The sequence below is a fragment of the Rhinatrema bivittatum genome, chromosome 4 (genome assembly GCF_901001135.1).
Source record: "Rhinatrema bivittatum chromosome 4, aRhiBiv1.1, whole genome shotgun sequence".
Lineage (NCBI taxonomy): Eukaryota > Metazoa > Chordata > Amphibia > Gymnophiona > Rhinatrematidae > Rhinatrema > Rhinatrema bivittatum.
In genome coordinates this window covers 107,709,543-107,729,097 of record NC_042618.1, presented here as the reverse complement: position 1 = coordinate 107,729,097, position 19,555 = coordinate 107,709,543, and the positions used below count along the sequence as shown (strand labels likewise).

General features: G+C 47.2%; 1 protein-coding gene across 1 annotated transcript in view; it reads right to left on the bottom strand.

Moving 5' to 3' along the window:
• Positions 1 to 19,555, bottom strand: part of SPTBN5 (spectrin beta, non-erythrocytic 5) — a 341,199-nt gene that overhangs the window by 305,252 nt on the left and 16,392 nt on the right. Inside the window, exons 4-6 of the mRNA XM_029597445.1 lie at positions 8,965 to 9,551; positions 5,372 to 5,488; positions 4,144 to 4,311 (exon numbers count right to left, since the gene is read on the bottom strand). Of these exons, the coding sequence (XP_029453305.1) occupies positions 4,144 to 4,311; positions 5,372 to 5,488; positions 8,965 to 9,551 (872 nt within the window). The remainder of the gene's footprint in view (positions 1 to 4,143; positions 4,312 to 5,371; positions 5,489 to 8,964; positions 9,552 to 19,555) is intronic.

Genomic DNA, 19,555 nt, shown 5'->3' with positions numbered 1-19,555 from the left:
ATTCCCCAATGTTTGCAAAATGCAATTCGAGCTACAGCGACTCGTTTTTTTTCTGATTGTGTCAAAACAACATACATTCATTCCTTGTTGGACAGTCCCGTTCTTGTTTGGGCTTCCCCCTTGTGAGATAATAAGATGACTTACTTCTTAGAAACTTGGATAACTTCACACAACAGTCTGACAAATCCAGGCGCATTTCATCCTCCGCCACAGAACTTCTTTGCATTCGTCAAGGCACTCACACTGTCAGTGAGTATGCAGTGGAATTTCATACCTTGGCATCTGAACTTGGTTGGGGCGAAGACAGCCAAACCGCCATTTTCTGGCAAGGTTTATCTGGAAGAATAAATGATGAATTAGCAGTTCTGGTCCTTTCTTTGTCTCTAGAAGCGCTTATTGCCTTGGCTATCTGTGTTGATCTAAGATTCCAGGAACAAGCTTGAGAAAAAAAGATTTCTCATCAATCCAGTCATGTGGCTTCTAAGCTTCTTCATACCCTGGATCCAGTCTCAGACCCCGTGAGGGTTGTCCCCTTTGACAAACTCATGCATTTGGACAGCACATGGCTCTCTGAAGAAGAGAAATAGAGATGGAGACTGCATAACCTCTGCCTTACTGTGCAGCACAGGGACATTTTGCTAGCTGTTGTCCCAAGAAACCAGGCAATGCTGTGAACAGAAGCATAGTCGGGGAGACAGTTTTCAACCATCTAGCTTCTGTTGTGGAAAAGCGGGAAGCGGTTCCATCTCTGATGTTTTCCTGGGCCCCTGGGCCCCAATACAGCCACAGAGGAGCTCCGGCAAGCACTGAGGCAGGTGAGAGGTGCCCCAGCATGGGCTGAAGATGGAGAGCAATGACCTCAGCCACAGCCACACCTGTACACAGCAGAAAGAGACCCAAACAACGCAATGTTGGTCTCATGAGTGGTCCTCCGAATACTCCAAGCCCTTTCGGACATGCCGTATGGAGCAGCAACTGCGACAGGGCGGACAGTGGTCAGAGGATGAGGACATCAAAGACGAAGACTTGAAGTGAGACAGGACCCAGAATATGTGAAGTGGAACATCACTCTGGATACAAGTAGTAAAACGAGACTTCAACATGAAGGAATGCAATCTGGATGCGTGGAATGAAGAAGAACTCTGGTCACGTATATGAAGAAACTCTGGAAAGCCATGAGTTGCTTGAAGAAGACTTGGTCGTTACCGGACGTCACTCGCCCTACACAACCTAGCCGGACTGGTCTCGGACCATGCAGGCGGCACGTCCTATAGAGCCAGGGTAGGCTGATCGCGGACCATGCTAGTGGTTCCCCACACAAGTTGGCAGAGCTGAGTCGGTACTGCACATCACACGCCCATATATTCAGCCAATGAAGACAGGTCACGGACCACGCTGGTGGTTCCCCACACAGAGAAGATAGGAGATGAAGTGAAGACTCAGATGAAGCCTGTTCCTAAATGCACACTGCACAGCTGATAAAGGCCAGGCAGAGCCATGCCGGAACGGATCGGTTAATAGAGTTCATTTGTGTAGAGGAGGCAGGTTGCAGACTCCAAGGAACCAGGCAAAGTTGAAGATTCGAGGGGATGCCTCTATGATGAGGGTTAAAATAAGAAGCTGGAACCTCATGGAGACTTGCGCTGCCAGGATGAAGATCAGCTGGATAAGGAAGACATCAAGATGAGACATCTGGAGACCTTGAGACCATGAAGATGAAGACATAGCGTGAGGACATCATGAAGACACAGAATCCCACATAGAACGAAGTGCCTTGAGAAGCAGATGACGAGAAGTCCTAAGGAGAACTGGCTCCTTGTGAAGGCAAGGAAGAAATGAAAGCTGGGCCTTTTTATCCTGAAGAAAAGGCAACTCCCTGATGACATCACTGGTGGACCTCCTCCCTCACTGTCCCTTAAAAAGGGAAGGAAGACGCGGCCTCGCCCGCTAGGAGGAGCAGGGGAATGCAGGACCTTGAAGAGCGGCGTCCCTGCCGCTGAAGATGCTGGTGAAGGGAGGAGCAGGCCGCAGGCAGGCCCAACGCTGGAGGCGACTTCCTTGCCGCTGAAGAAGTAGGAGAGGCAGCGCCCTGCCGCAGGAAAGTCCGGGGCTTCAGGCCCTCTTTTTCCGGAGGGTCCTAGGTGAGATGGTGACCTCCAGGCCATAGAAAAATGATGCAGCATGGCTCCTGCCGCGCTGGGACAACGCTAGCGGCCCCCGCCGCTAAAGATAAAAATAGCTTAGCTCCTGCCGATACGAGGCAGAAGCGTGGCTCCTGCCATGTCTGAGAGCATCGCCAGTCTCCAGGCCGCAGAGGAAATATCAAGCATGGCTCCAGCCATGCTAGGAAGTAGCAAAGAGGGAAGAAAGGGTGAAGAAGCTGCCCAGGAGGGCAGAATTGCAACAGTTTCCTCTCCACAATTGGTGATGTCGGTATCTCTCACCTTCTGTGAACACTCTGTTCAAACCGAAGCTTTACTAGACTCTGGACCTGGGGGCAATTTTATTCCAGAATCGCTGTTAAGCCAGTATGGCTGTCCTACTACAAGCTTGACCACATCCTGTGTTATCTCTTCCGTCTATGGCGAACCCTTGTCTGGTTGCGTGGCTATGGCCTCCTTGCCCATCACCATACAAATTGGTTCTCAGCATAACCAATCCTTTTGTACTGGGATTACCCTGGCTCCACCTCCACCAACCATCCATTAACTGGGACACCTTACAGATCAACCATTGGGGTCCATCCTGTCAGGATCATTGTGCTACCTCATCTTGTCCTCCAGCCACTTCGCTCTGGACCACCTTGCCTAAGGTACCAGCCACTGTCGAGACAGCAGGGGTGGTCCTCATTCAACACTATGATCTTGGAACCTATGACTCACGTCCATCTCCCCAGAAGTTGAAGACAGGAGCTCTGAGGAGAGGGTTGAGAAGGGGGGGAGTAATTTTATGTTCTCCGCTCACAGGACAGCCCTATGAGTGACTTCATTCACTGCCGCTGGCACCTGGAACTGCCGTGTGGCACCCACCATTTTCAGGGGCTCCCCTCCCCCCCCATGGGACGCCTTTCAATGTGGTCCCCATGGCAGGAACCTTTGCAGCAGGTGTCAGCAGATGATGTCATGGCTGGGAATTTAAACCCCAGCCATGCTACTGACTGGCACCTCAGCAGCAAGTCCCTTTGGCTTCAGCTGTGCCTTGTTGGCCTGCCCTCAGGCTTGCCTCGTTGGTATGCCTTCACAGCCATGCCTTGCTCCAGCCTTGCCTCGTTCCAGCCTGGTCTTCCGCTTTGCTTCACTTCAGCCTGGTCTTCCGTCTTGCCTCACTCCAGTCTTGCCTTCAGTCTTGCCCCCATCCTGCTTTTCTCTCTGCCTGGCCCTGTCTTTCTTCTCGTGTCTGTCTTACCCATGTCCTGACCTTGTCGTCTCCGGTCTTGACCTTCCTGTTCCTCTGTGTCCTGCCTTCTGTCTAGTTTCTCTAGCTCCGAACCTTCTTAGTTCCTTGTTTGTTGCCTGGATATGACCCTAGCTTTGGATCCAGCTACGCCTCCCAGCCGCTTGCCCTGATTCTTGGACTACCTGGACTCTGCTTTAACCTGACCCTCACCAAAACTCTTTCACTAGCTGTTTGCACAGACCTTGGCAAAAAGGGGCTCACGTTCACATCATCCACAACAAAAAGTAACAAAGGGAACTCAAGAATAAGCCAAGCCAAGTTGAAATAAAAGGAAGTCTAGTACAGCTTTTGATATGATGGGACAAAGTGGACCTGATATAACTTCCTTCTTGAATGGAATAAACTAACACCTTATAGCTCTGCTGTACAGGACAGAAGATATTCTTAGTGAAAATCAGGACTACACTTATTTATGTATTCATATTTGATTTATATTCCACCTTTCAGCACTTCAAAGAGGATTACATTCAGGTACTGTAGCTATTTCCTTATCCCCAGAGGGCTGACCAGAATGGAGAGTGGTAGGACTCTGAAAAACGGGACTCCTCAGGTTTCCTGTAACCATGTGATCACTTGCCATAGCTCATCTAACTTCTAACTTGTAGCTTAAAGACCAGGAAGTTACCCTGACAAAGGATGTTAGAAAACGTGCAGTAGAAAAGACTATACTGTGGCATTGATACTGACCTTGGTTTTAAGGAAGGTGATAGCTTTGCTGTTGTTCTCCAGGAAATGAACCCGCATTTTGCCATGGCTGGGCCTAGGTAGCTGCTCCCCAGACATGAGCTCCAGCAAACGCAAGAGGTAAATACCATCCTTCAGGTCCATGTAGATATCTTGGATCTCAATCTTTTTCTGTATTCAGAAATACAAAAAACAATCAAAAGTCATCACACTCACAACACTACTGAGAAGATAATTAACATTTTCATCAATAAAACTGTCCACCTAATTCAGAACAGAACTGCTAATTTAGAGCTGGGCTGTCCCTACCATGGAAGAAGCAGGTGCTATCTGTTCATTTCAGAGTCCAAAGGGATTCACATAATAAGAATATGTACGTAATCTCTTTTACCCGAGTGTGTACATTGCTATATTTTTGTTGTAGCATTATATACCCCAGCAGCAACTGTAAATGGCTCTTGTGACTTGTACTGCTGAACAAAATTGAGTTGCATATAAAAAAAAAATGGAAGATGTATACAAAAGATAAACTAAAGAATGTACCAAAAAAAGTAAGAGTGTAGAACTGATGGGCTCAGTGGCAGTGCTGTGCTCTACCATGACGAGGACCTGCATTCGATTCCTGGGTCAAACGCCTGCGCCCAGGGCTGGTCGGAACTGGGGATGCTGCAGAGTCAGCGTTCACAGCCCCTGGGGGAGCCTCAGTCATTGCTTAATGGAGACTCCTAATGACCAGATTTAGGGAACATAATATTAGCCAGGTTCTGGAGGGATCTACATTTTGTGGCCCCCAGCCAAGGACTGTGGCTGCAATAGCTGAGCTGAGTTGGGAGGGGAAATAAAAAATAGGGAGGGAAAAAATCCCAAACCCTGGGCAGTAGCAAATGAAGGCTCGGGGCACCAGATCACAGCTCTGGTTCTGAGTGAGCTGGAAGCCCAGAGGAGCAGGAGGAAACTGCTGAGCCCCCACAAGACAGGGTAAAACAGATCAGAAAAAAATGAAAATTCCACTAAAAAAGATTGGATTCTTACTAGGTTGTGAAATTTGTTATGCTGGCCCCACCTAGGACACATAGATTGATTAGGTAAGTTATAAATATCCAGACAAAAAACCCCAAACAAACAAACAATAAAAGATGTCATAACCTGCTAAGAATCCATTTCTCTCTTGGACCAACATTGGCTATCAGTATTTTGCCCAACGAAGGAAGAAAAGAGGAGTTGTAACTACCTTATCTCTAGACAACATGTTATTCATCCATTTGGTGAAGGTCTTCTTCTGCATAACCATGCGCTGCTCCTGCAGGTTCCGAATGTGCCCTTCGTCATATTCAGTGCCCATGGTAATCTGAATAGATGGGAAATCCCAGCATAACAGTGAGCAGGAAAATATCCAAGCACTCAACACTCTTCTTACCTGAAGTTAATTAAGGCATTACATAGTAGCATAACCAAAATGGTCCATCCAGTCTGCCCGGCTGAGATTCATCCAGTTTGGGTAGGTGCACATATAAAATCCTTAATGCAACCCAACATCAACCCCCTCCCCCACCACATGCTTTTACCTGTCCCTCTCAAGCCTTTCCCCACCGCTGCCCAAGATCCATTCATGGTGATGGCCTTCACCATCTCTGCTAGTTTGTCATTTCAGGCCTTGCCATTTCAACTTTGCCTCTTACAAAACCAATACTTAAGCCAACATGCAGGTCGCCTTCTCCATTTTATTATCAAGTTTTGCAATATTTGCCACAGCTATCACGATTAGTGATGCTGGGATAAAAAAAAAAGATGAAGCCTCCCCATGCTCATTGAAGTTTGTGTTTTAATCATGGTTCTGCCATGCAGGTCACCCCAGCCTTCTTGGAAGACAAATAATGTTGTAGGACTGCTGTTTATGGTTACAACTGCTGCCCCATGCAGATTTGTCCCAGTGCTTTCTTAGAGGTCCAGTCTGAACCTCTGGGAACTTGAAAGTGATCCAGTTTTGAAAACAAAACATCAATTGATGCAGATACAGGAATACTTCATCGGAGAATGTTGGATATTTATTTCTAGCATGCCAAATCAGAAGAGAAAAGTTTTTTAATTTTTAATTTTATACGTTCTATTTATTTATTTATTTATTTATTTATGAATTGCCCATTCCACAGGATAAAGTTGATATAAAAGTGTCAATTAGTCGCCTATCACAAACAGTAAAATCAGATATCACAAATTATGAATGTCACAATTAAAATAAAACACTGCAAATCCAAAGGTCCATCCAAAGGTCCAAAAATAAATGCGACAGAACACATCATAAATAAAAAGGTGTAACCATCCACTTCTAATATTGGCCAAAAGCCTTCTTGAATAAGTGAGCCTTCACAACTGCTTGAACCTCAGAAATCCTTTTTCAAGGCAGAGTTCCTTGGGAAAGGCATTCCAAAGGGATGGGGCCATTCATGAGAAACCTTTTGTTTAGATTACTCCTGGGGGAATGCTGTGTACAAAGATTTTCAATTCTGCACACAAAAGTTTAAAATTCTGTGCATAAAAATTTAAAATTCTGTATAATTCTGCATACTTTATTTTGGCAGCAGAAGAGGACAGGAAGGCTCATCTGCATATCCTACCCAGCAGCCCCTGGGAGAGGACCAGGACCAGGCCCAGTGCCACTGGATGTGCAAACCGTGCAATTGCACAGGGTGGCACACCCGGTGGGGCGGCATCGGGAGCAGGGAGAAGCCCGTGCCGCCGCCGGTGGACCCAATCCCACCGGCGGCAGAAGAAGAAGAGGCCTATGCTGCTGCCGGTGGACCCAATCCCACCAGCGGTGGTAGGAGAAGGACCATGGTGCTGCTGGTAGACCTGATCCCACCGGCGGCAGAAGGAGATCTGTGGTACCACCAGTGGATCCAATCCCACCGGCAGCAGAAGAAGAGGAGGCTATAGCAGAGGAAGCCCTTCTGCAGCTACTCCTTCGGTGCTAGCCTTGCGATATTGAACACTTCCACGGTGTTAGAACTTCCTGTATTCTCATGAGATGAGAACACAGGAAGTGCTAGCATCGTGAGTATTGAATTACCACAGTGCCAGCATAGGAAGAGGAGCCTCAGAAGGACTGGTCTCCACAAAGCAGCAACAGCAGCGGAGGAGGAATAAATGTATGTGTGTCTGTGTGAATGCCCTCTGGAACACCTACTTACTAATGGCCCGATTTTAAATGTCCTGCGTGCGTATAAAACAGGGGTTACGCGGGTGGCCGGGCCCTGCATGTGCTGTGTGCATTTTAAAAGGGGCCCATCCACGCTCCGTTACGTGCACAAGAGCCGGGCCTCAGCAAAGGGGTGCTCTAGGGGCGGGGAGGGGCGGTCTAGGACTGGAAGTGGCCAGTACAGCGGCTATTTGCCACTGTGCTGGCACATGCAACTTGCTACTGCTCCTTTGGAGGAGCAAAAGTTAAATTGGGGTAGCTAGGATAGAAAGAGGGGGCGGGTAGGAGAGGGGAAGGGGAAGGGAGGGTAAGGTAGGGGGTAAGGAAATTCCCTCCCAGTCCACTTCTTAATTGGTGAGGACTGGGAGGAAACTTCCCTACCCCCTACTGTAACCTCCCTTCCCCTTTCATCCCCAACCCATATCATTTCCCCATTGATTCCCTGTACATATTTTTTCCTCATGTATCTGTTCTCACCCCCCCCACCCCCTCCTTTGTCGCAATCACCCCCACCCCTCCCTCCCTTAGTTATCAAGTTATTTACTCTGTTACTATTGTTTATGTTACACACTGTTCCTTGTAAAGGCTTTGCCTATATATTTTTGGTTTGTAAGTTATCTGTAAACCGGCACGATGTGCAAACGGCTGTCGGTATATAAAATTAAATAAATAAATAAATAAATAAATAAACCCCTAAATCAAAAAAATTTTTTTTAATTTTATTTTTATTAAACATTTTCATTTTCCAAAGGATCTTACACAGCTCTATCGGAAATACTTATTACAAGACAACTTATATGAGGCAAAACCATAACAGATAGTCGCTGTAAAACCTAGAATAATATCATTATTAGCAATTAAAGATACTGGCAGAGTGAAAAAGAGCAGATTGCTATAGAAATTCAAACATGCAAACATTTGTGTCCTGAACCATAAACTTCCAATCCTCCCCCTTTTATTAACTAAGGAGACAATTGGAGTTAGGAATCCAAATATGAGCGCAGTTGATCGGGCAAATTGAAGACATATCTCACATTTTGATGTGATATTATACAACGACATGGAAAGCGCAAAATAAACTTAGCCCCTCGTTGTGTGACTCTATCTCTCATCGAAAGAAACTCTCTTCTTCTTAATTGAGTATTGAAAGATATATCAGGGAAGATTCTAATTGGGTGACCATGAAAGTTAACATTTTGATATTTAAAATATAATCTAAGTACTGAATCTCTCTGAGACATATCTATAAATTGCACAATTAAAGTAGCCCTCGTCTTAATCTCCATATCAGATGACTTCTCCAATAATTCCGATAAATTTGTATCTTCCTTTTGATCTCCCTGATTCTGATCTTCAATACCTGTAGAAATTGCAGGGTAAGAAATATAATATATCCTGGCAATTGATGGTATTTGTGTTTCTGTATATTTCAATACATTAATAAGGTAGCTCCTAAGTAATTCCTTGGGAGATAGTAAATGAGTTTTAGGAAAGTTTAGAATCCTCAGATTGACTCTTCTGATTTGGTTTTCTAATTGTTCTATTTTATCAGCATGTATCTTTTCTGATTTAATTAAATTGCCCTGGACATTTTCTATCTCATTAGTTTTATCTCCCAAGATAGTTACCAAACCCTCTATCTGTTCTATTTTTGTTTGAATTACTTTGTTATTGCTCAAGCCATCCTGAACGAGTTTGGCTAATTCGTTAATAGATTTCTGCATGGAAAAAATCATGCTTCCAATTTCTTCTAAAGTAAATTTAGTAGGGGTAATTAATACAATATCCTGCTTTGCTCCGACTTGGACTCCTTCTAACTCCTTCTCCTTAGAAGCCATAATGAGATTGACTTCCCTCACTTGGTCTCTAAGAGACTGCAAATCTGGGTCAACCGGCAGGCAGTCAAAACTACTTGCCCCCCCTTGATCGCTAGATATTAAAGAGGTCAAGTCCAATTTGGGTTCTTTGAAGATAAAATCTGCTCCCCCTTTCCTCGTAGGTGGCTCAGGTGTTGTTGGAGCACCAGGGCTCAATGATGTTTCCAAAGTCAAAGAGCTTGTGCCCTGCTCCTGGCCCAAGTCTCTAGCGACTTGATCTCCTGGTATTGATATGGTTCTTACAAAGTGATCTGATATACGTGGTTGACTGTTATTGAAAAGAGGTGTAGAAGTAGATATTTTCCCTTTTCTCTTGGTGTGTGGCATCACCAGAAAAACTAAGACCCACACAATTTAAAGAAACATTAAAAAGTACCTCTAAATTAGGATCCTTTGTTACACAGTCAGTAACTTCTGCCAGACTCAAATGACCGCTGAATCTTAATAGAAACTGGGCTTCCAACAGGCTCCAGCAAACTCCAGCGAATCCCGGTGAAGCCCAGCAAAGCCACGCGCCCCTAAGGCGCGCGGCTTTGGCGACGCGCCGACGGCGATCGCGCCGTCAGGACGCCAATGATAAGGGCGTCTGAAGTCACTCCTCCCACTGACGTCAGAGCCCAGTGGGCCGGTGGGGAGACCAGGAAGTAATAGCAATGAGGCAATTTCGGCAGTGTCAGCCGCTCCGGCAAGTAGAAATCGCTTAAACAATCACAGCAGGAAAAAGTTCTCAAAGCGGAGCAGCGTCTGCTACCTCCAAGAGGTAATTCCAACAGCGGCCAAATCAAAAAATTTTTAGGTTTTTACCTTTTTTTGCAACTTACTTCAGCTCCCGAGCTGAAGTAAGTTGCGCGTGCCGGCAGCCGGCCGGCGCACGAGGCTTCAGGACAGCGAGGAATGGCAGGATTTATGTGTGCCGGGGTTTTAAAATCCTGCCTTTTGTTTTCATCATTTAACTTTTGTATTGTTGGCATACAACAGTGATTTCACTAAATTGCAATAATACATATGCATCACATAAAATCAGAAGTTAGATGTCAACATATTGTCCTTTCTTCCCTCTACTTACAGAAACAAAGATTACCTTGCTTAGTCATATCTATCAGACCTTTTAACCGAAAAATAGTATTACAGAAATCATACACTAACATATAAACAAACCATTCCGGCAATGCCATATTGATCTGGTTTATAGCTGATATTCATTTTGTTTTAATGGTTGACTTTCTGTATTCAGTGCAAGTGAGGTGATCTATAAATAAGAAATGCAAATCAATGGACATGTATCCAGACCCGAGACATGCCATTTCATGAACACTATTTCAAGTCCTATGGTTGGCATGCTTACACCATCAGAACTCATTAGAAGAACAATCTTCTAATGATTTTATCCAGATAACTGAGTAGTTATCCCAGTAAAACCGTCTGCTGAATATTGCCCCCACCCCCAAGGGTAAAAAGTACCTCAAGTATGTACTTTTACTCATACCTCAAAGAGATGGGAATGGTGGAAGCTCCATCTCTCACTACCATCTAGGTTACGTGACAAGGTCAAGCTATGCTGGTAATGTTTCAATAAAGATTGTTAAGACTGAAAGGTGTGCAGTTCCTATACAGACATTTTCCTTCCAGTTATATACATTGAAAAGGAAATGAGAATGGAAGCAAAGGTCTTACCCAAGTAGCCAACCATGCCCGAACCTTCCATCCTCAAACTGTGCAAAGAGTGCCAACTGCTGCAGGATATAGGCATTGTAGGTGGCTCCTGGGTACCTGGACATGACATTGAGGGTATACTACTTGCATATTGAGGGAGTGGAAGAACTTTTGATTGCAGTAGGGTTCCTCCCTCTGACAAGGGGGGATGAGAGCAATATGGGTGCAGTCTATTGCCCACAGGACATGGGAAACTGTGCCATGGCATAGAAACCCATCTTCAGAGTTAGCAATTCCTGCCTCTCAGTAGGGAATCTGATGTAAGCCTGAACGTGGCTGTGTATGGTTTGCAGTACCTGGTGCAAGGACTTGGAAAAAGAGGATTGTGACTTGTCCCCTACAACACTGACCGTTGTTTGGAAGGGGCCAGAAGCCATGAAATGGAGAGAGCGCAACAGTTTCACAAGGCTTGTTATGGCACAGGACCTCTCAGTGTCCGGGTCAAGGTCTGCTTTGAGCTCTTCATATGAAGCCATAATGGCATCAGAACTCAGGCGGTACCATATGATCACCTCCTTCTGTGGAAGACCCAGTATTGTGGTGCATGGATGATATCACGCCCTGTGGGCACTGCTGCCCCACCTGTATCTGTTGCTGCTCTGCCCCCTGTTATGGTTCTTCCCAAGGTGGCATCTCTGTCTCCCTTCCTTCTTGGTGCTGATTAGCAGCCTGAGCCTACCAGTATGCCAGAATCATAAACAACAGGCCTAACATACGGGCCAATTCAGTAAAGTCCGCGGGAGAGCGGGCGAACGCCCGCTCGCCTGTGCGCGCGATTCAGTATTTAAATGAGGCCCGGCGGTAGAAACGGGCAAAAGGAGGCGCTAGGGACACTAGCGCGTCCCTAGCGCCTCCTTTTGGCCCAGAGCGGTGGCTGTCAGTGGGTTTGACAGCCGACGCTCAATTTTGCCGGCGTCGGTTCTCGAGCCCGCTGACAACCACGGGCTCGGAAACCAGACGCCGGCAAAACTGAACATCCGGTTTTGACCCGACAGCTGCCGGCCGACTTCAAATTTTTTTTTATTTTTTTTTATTTTTTTTCCTTTTTTTACCCTTCGGGACCTCCGACTTAATATCGCCATGATATTAAGTCGGAGGGTGCACAGAAAAGCAGTTTTTACTGCTTTTCTGTGCACTTTCCCGGTGCCCAAAGAAATTAGCGCCTACCCAAAGGTAGGCGCTAATTTCTGAAAGTAAAATGTGCGGCTTGGCTGCACATTTTACTTACTGAATCGCGCGGGAATACCTAATAGGGCCATCAACATGCATTTGCAGGTTGAGGGCGCTATTAGGTTCAGTGGGTTGGACGCGCGTTTTCGGCCACTTACTGAATAAGGGTTAAGGGAAAACGCGCGTCCAATGGCAGGCTAACAGTGCGCTCGATCGGAGCGCACTGTACTGTATCGGCCCAATAGTGAATCCTAGAAGCATGGCCTAGTAGGAGCATTTGTTTTATACATGGAGGCCTCTGTGTATATGTCAGGAGGAGTCTGGACAAAATAATGTATGATTTTGGTTGCTTTCATGACATATTTTGTCCAAAAAACAAATAACTACAACTGAAAAGCTGTAGTTACTTTTTTTCCCTTTTTTTGTGATATTTAGTGAAAAGAACATGTATTATTTTACTGTAAGAAGCTGAAGGGAACCTCATTTGCATGATTTGCATGAAATTTTCATATTTGCATGTACATTGGGAAAAAAATGAAAATAACTCTCAGTATTTCAAATAGCACTTGATAAAGCCTTAACGCACCATAATAAATGATCCCCTTGAATTGTAAGCCCTCTGGGACAGGGATATACCTAGAGTACCTGTGTATAATCTGCTTTGAAGTGTCACAAAAGGAGAAATATGAATACAAATAAAATGTACCCACACAAAATTTGGCAAGGGAAGAGGAGGAAATTTTCAAATTTCGTTTTTGGTCTGGGTAACTCCAAAGTTTTCCTGGACATAGCCTTTGAGTATTGACCTCTTCGTTTTCTGCCTGCTGGAAACAAAATACTCTCCAAGCAGCTTTAAATCCTCCCTCTAACCCCCCTTGTTGCATGAGTCAGTCTCTCCTTATAACTAAGAGCTGTCCCTGGCCACAGAAGCTTTGTGGGAGTTCCCCAGATTTAACTCAGATTTATTGTGTTTGGATGGGAAACCGACAGACCTGGGGTGGGGTGGGAGATTGAAAGGCTCAGCGAGTGCGTTGCACTTCAAGGGTTTCTCATCTTTAGACAGCACGGCAGTAGCTTGCCCAGCCCACAGAGTCTGCAGGCAGAAAGTGACCCTGTGCCAGCTGCACATAGGCCACATCTCTTGGAGTACAAGATCCATCTCCATCTGAAGGCCTAAGTAAACTCCTTTCAACAAAAATGAATTGCACCAGTCCTTAAGGGAGACAGATCACAAGCCAGGACTGATGTTTATTGGTAAGAAAGTGGGATGTCCTCAGGGCTGAAAAGCATGAAAGGGCAGAGGGAGGGGAGTTATTTTCTGGCGTTTCCAGCCTTCTCTGGTCATGGACACCTGTGCATCATCTACCCACACCTGAAAAATGTAGGTTTTGCATTGTGCCCAGATCAGTGCTGGGAGCTGCATGTCATCACTGCTACATGTTTCGGATCTTTCTTTCCACTCACTGCTGTGTCATAACGTGGCACTAGAAATAATGTGCTCCATATCCAAAGGCATTGTCCAGCTAATTTTTAGAGTAGCTGTACAAAAGCCAAGATTTTAATATTTCTCCTTATCCTCTCACTGTGTGCACAAAATGTATCCCAATAAAAAGAGGTGTTGCAGGGTTGGGAGTTAAATTTCAGCCAATGAGCGCAGTTGTTGAAGCCTGTCCATCTGATTGGTAAATTAGCTTTCTTAAAGATATTTTGGTAAAACTATGTGTGTTCCTTTATCTGGGTATACTCAGGGGTGGACTTATCTGGGTATGACTCACTAAATATCTGGCTAAAGCTACACAGAGAACTTTATCCGGTTAACTTACCTGCTCATCAGCTCTCTGTATATTGATTTCACTGTTTTTAAGTTTTGGAATTGCCTACAGCCCTACACATCTATTTATCCTTAGCACAGTGCTTCCCAACCTTTCTCAAGCCCTTTCTATGTTAACAAAACTGTGGTATGGCACACCAGCCTCTACGGAGCTGGCAGTGTGGATATGTAGAGGACTTGTATTGCCAAAAGAAAAGCTAGGGAAGCACTGAAAGCCCCATCAGTTCAACGTGGAGTGAAACTAATAGCATTCATCACATGCAAATGCATTTGAATGAGGCTATTAGATATTCACTCCAAATGCAAAAAAAAAAAGTGCATCTAAGATTCACTGTTCTGGAACCGAAGGAGGGAACGCTAAAAGGCGCTCCCGATTCCGGGGGAAAGTGTGCCCTTGGGCCTCGGCAAACTAGAAGAGGAGCTCCAAGCAGCGCCAAGGCAGGTGAGACATGTCCTCCTCTGGATGGAGACTAGAACTGAAGTTGAGCCCAAGCCTCCGCCGACCTGCATAGTCTCAGTGAGGCCAACCACGCATGGTTGGTCTCTGAGTAGTCCTCCGACCACTCCAAGTCCTTTCGGACCTGCCTCTGGGTAATAGCAGAGGCGGCAGGCCAGACATGAGGCAAGAGTGGACGAAGACATTGGACTGAAGATGAAGACTCTGGTGATGACGAAGACTATACTCAGATGATGATGAAGATCAGACTAGATGATAATGAAGATCAGACGATGACGATGACCAAGATCAGACTCAGATGAAATGAGGATGAGACAAGCTAAAATCATGATAAAACTCAGGATGGAATGGAATTCGGATATCAGACTAACACCCTCAGCTGGAAGGGAGGCTGCAGTGGCCAGAACGGCCCACAGGCTATCCACTGGAGTGCCGACCGCAGGAGGCTAAGCGTAGCCGGAGTCCAAGACATTGGAGGAATGTTTAAAAGTCAGGTCCTCCAAGGCGAAGATCCAGGACATCCAGGATGGACTACCAACGAAGAGCAGCCGGGAAGAGTGAAGCAGAATATCAATGACTCCGGACCCTGGATGTGGCAGGAAGGGACATAGATGATCCTCGGCCCCAACAGATGGAAAGACCCACCAGCACCCTATACACCCCAGCGGGGGTGGTCGTGGACCACTAGGCCGCTAAGCGCCCTACTCAATCCAGCTGGGCTGGTCGTGGACCATGAGGGACAGGTCAGAGCGGAGCTGTGAAGACATCTAGACAGGACGGACATCAGGACATGGATGACGAAGACATCTGAACAACTGGAACATCAGGAACTGGGACGAAAACAACTGGAACATCAGGAACATGGAGGGACATCAGCAGAGACCAGGAACAGACTATGATAAGGGATCCCACAAAGAACAAGGAAGCCAAGCAGGAGCAGAGATGAGGAGTCCTGGAGAAGAACTAGCTCCTTGCGAAGGCAAAGCTGGAATGGCAATTGAGCCCTTTTGTAGGGCTGAACAGGAAACACCCATGTGATGTCATCAAGGGTCCACACCCTTGCTGGCCCTTTAAATATAAACAAGAGGCACTGCCCCACACCTAAGGCACAGGAACAGGAAGAGGTGCAGGACCTTGGACAGCGGCCATGCTGCCGCTGACTGCAGGAGCAGAAGAAGGGCCGCAGGCAGGCCCCGACGTAGGAGGCGGCTTCCCTGCCGCATGAAGGAGGACCGAGGGCAGCTCCCAGCCACAGGAGAGGTCGGGGACTGCAGCCTCCGGACTGCAGAGATGACATCAGCTGCCCCTGCCACTTTGAAGCGCCAGCATGGACCTGCCGTGCATAAACATGAAGGCAGCCTCTGGGCCGCGAAGAGGTGATGACATCAGTGACTCCTGTCACGAAGACAGAATGGCGGCGGCTCCATGCTGCGAATGGAGCCTGGAGCAGGCGTTAATCGTTAATCGCTGAGCACTCCTAAAACTAGTACAGAAAAGCAGAAAAAAATGCTTTTCTGTACAGGCTCCTACTTAATATCGTTGCAATATTAAATAGGAGGAATAAATCTTTAAAAAAATAATTTTAAAAAGTTTAAAAAAAAACGTTGGAGGTTTTCTGTTTCTTGAACCCCTGGCTGTGTGCCGTTTAGGAAACCGACGCCAATAATTTTGGCATTGGTTTTCCTAACTGGTGGACGGCTGACACTCATGGGCTCCTGTTATCAAGGAGGCGCTAGGGGCACATAAGCGACCCTAGTGCCTCTTTGATAATGCGACCCCTAATTTAAATATTGCATGGCACTCTCTGGAGGGGTGCCTGGGGGTGAGTTAGGAAAGCGGGCACTGAGTGTTCAGCACCTGCTTTCACCACATATTTATTGCATCAGCCCCAGAGTGGGTCACATCCAGTGTTCAGTGCATAATCACTCCACCTTCCTCAGCCTGGGAATAAGATAGATACTGGAAAGAGTCAAAGGAGGAAATTCAGGTGTAAGAATACAAGGAAGTGCTGTGAGCTATGTGAGTGCTACACAATGTGGGTGTTATGGAGTGTGGATCCTTGGGCCAAGGGGAAGTTGGTACCACCTGTGGGGAGGAACACCACAGGTCTCCACCATTGGCAGGTGAGGTTATAGGAAGCCGGAGACCCATTGACGCTTCACCACTACCAGCCCATGTTCCTCTCAGGTTGAGCCCTTGGGTACCGGGGCCGACTGGACTTACGTGGGGCCTCAGGAGACAAGGTCCAGGTGCAGGCGTAGCTCTTAGCCGGCGAAGATGAGTAGAAGGCAGGAGCTGGCAAGGCTAGGCAGATGATGTAGCTAGAGGTCTTGTACAGGCTGCAGATCTCGGAGGTCAGGCACAAGCAGAGGTCTTGGCAGGCAGCGTATCTCGAAGGTCAGGTACAGGCAGAGGTCTATAGCCAGTCAGAAGCAAGAACATAGGAACTGAACTATCAGGAACACAAGCGGGAGCCTAATAGAAGGACTAGCGGGAAGGCCTTGCCTTAAATAGTCCCGGGTCAGGAGGGAAGAGTCCTAGCACCTCCCATAGCGATTCCTTTAAATGATGTCAGAGGCCGCGCGTGCCTAGGAGTACGAGGTACCTCTGCGGGACTGGACAGGGCACCACCGCGTCCAGGCCGGTAAGGAGCAATAGTGTCAGCGACCTGGTGGAGGCCCTGCGCAGAAGGAGTGCGCAGCCAGGAAGGAGCAGCAGTGTTGGAGGCCTGGCAGAGGCCCTGTGCAGGGGTAGCGCAGGGCCGGGAAGGAGCAGCAGTGTCAGAGGCCCGGCGGGAGCCCAGTGTGGGGAGAGCACGCCGACCGCGGCACCCAGCGGTTGCAAGGCTTCCGGGGCTAACAAGCGGCGGGCAGCCGCAGCGGTAGGTGGAGGGAGCTGGTTGCGGCCTACCGTGGCTGGTTCCCGTAACAGTACCCCCTCCTTCTAGGCCTCCTCCCAGGGGGTCTGGGTTTCTTGGGGTGCTCCTTGTGGAATTGACGGATCAAAGTTTTATCCAGAATATGAGTGGAGGGCTCCCAGTAGTTTTCCTCTGGTCCGAAGCCCTCCCATGAAATCAGATATTCCCACCTCCGGCCTCTTCTTCTGACATAAAGGACATCTTGAATTTGGTAAATGTTCTCATCCTCCGTAGAGAATTGAGGAGTTTCAGGAATTTTCCTGGATGGCCATGATAGTACAAATGGCTTTAATAAGGAAGCGTGAAAGACGTTATGAATCTTCAGTGAAGGCGGCAACCGAAAGCAGAAGGTCCTAGCTGCTGAAGTATGGAGAAGGGACCAATGTAGCGGGGTGCCAACCGCATGGATGGAACCCTGAAACAAATATAGCGGGTACTAAGCCAGACTCTTTCTCCTGGGCGGTATTGAGATGCCAGTCTCCGGTGGCAGTCAGCAAATTTCTTGGCTGAGCAACCCGCTTCTTGTATCATGTGCTGTACATGAGTCCAAAGTCCCTTCAGTTTCTCGGCTGTCATGTGGGCAGCAGGTGAAGGGCCTGATAGTGGAAGAGGCAAAGGAGGAAGTGGCTGTTTCCCGTAGACGATCTGGAATGGGGAGGCTCCCGTCGCGGTACAAGGATGAGAATTGTGCTAGAACTCTACCCAAGGAAGGAGCTCATCCAAGTCATCTTGGCAGGCATTGAAATATGTTCTCAAGAATTGTTTCAACGTGTGGTTGGTCCACTCTGTTTGGCCGTTAGCTTGCGGATGGTAAGCCATGGTGAAATCCAAAGTGACGTGGAACTTCTTGCATAGGCTTTGCCAATATTTGGCCATAAATTGAGGGCCAGGGTCCGAGGAAATATGAAGCGGTAGGCCATGAAGTCGAAAAATATGTTGCACGAACAACTGTGCTAACTGAGGAGTTGATGGAAGACTGGGTAGTGCCATGAAATGGATCATTTTGGAAAAGCGGTCTACAACTACCCAGATGATGGTGTTTCCTCCGGAAACAGGTAAATCAACCAGGAAATCTGTAGAAAGATGTGTCCAGGGTTCGCTGGGGGTTGGAAGAGGCTGTAGCAGGCCCCAAGGTTTGCCCGTTGGTGTCTTTTGCTGGGCACAGGTCGGACAGGACACCACATAAGCGCGGACATTCTGCTGCATATTGGACCACCAATAATATTGTTGGAGGAGAGCCAAGGTTCTGAGCAGGCTGGGGTGTCCGGAAGTGCGGGAGTCGTGACCCCATTTAAGGACTTGGTCACGGAATCTCCGGGGGACCATGGTCATGCCTGGAGGCATCGAATGGGTTGCGGAAATAATAATCTGTTCAGATCAATGATGTGCTGAGCAGGTTCAACATGGTCCTCCACAGAAGAGAAGTGAGAGAGGGCATCAGTGCACTGATTCTTAGATGCCAGGCGATAGCTTAAATCAAAGTTGAATCACGTGAAAAATAAAGTCCAGCGGGCTTGGCCAGGGTTGAGGCACTGGGCCTGCTGAAGGTGTTCTAAATTCTTATGTTCTGTAAAGACTGTAATTTTGTGTTGGGCCCCCTCCAGCTATTGGCACCATTCTTCGAAAGCCAACTTAATGGCCAATAGTTCTTGGTCGCCGATGGCATAGTTTCGCTGAGCAGGGTTGAACTTTCAGGAGAAGAAGGCACATGGGTGCAGGATCCCTGTAGAATCATTCTGGCTAAGTACTGCTCCTACGCTGTCAGGGGAAGCATCCACTTCTACAACGAAGGGAAGCCTGGGGTCTGGGTGTTGCAAATAGGGATTTTGCAAGAAGACCTCTTTAAAGTCTTGAAAGGACTCCAATGCCTCAACTGACTAATCCTTGATGGGGGCTCCCTTGCATGTGAGGGCTCTGAGGGGAGCAGCCAATCTGGAGTAGTTCTTGATGAAGCTACGTAGTAATTAGCAAACCCCAGAAAACACTGGAGGGAACGCAGCCCAGAAGGTCATGGCCAATCTTGAATGCATTTTAACTTGGGTGGATCCATGCAAAATCCACGGTGGGATACAATGTATCCCAGAAATGGAAGAGACTCTTTCTCAAAGAGGCACTTCTCAGGTTTGGCATACATACGGTTCTCCTGTAAACGTTGCAGAACTCAGCACACATCCTGGCGATGGCTTTGTAAGGTTTTGGAATAGACCAGGATATCATCCAGGTTTATGACTACACAGTCATAAAGCAGGTCATG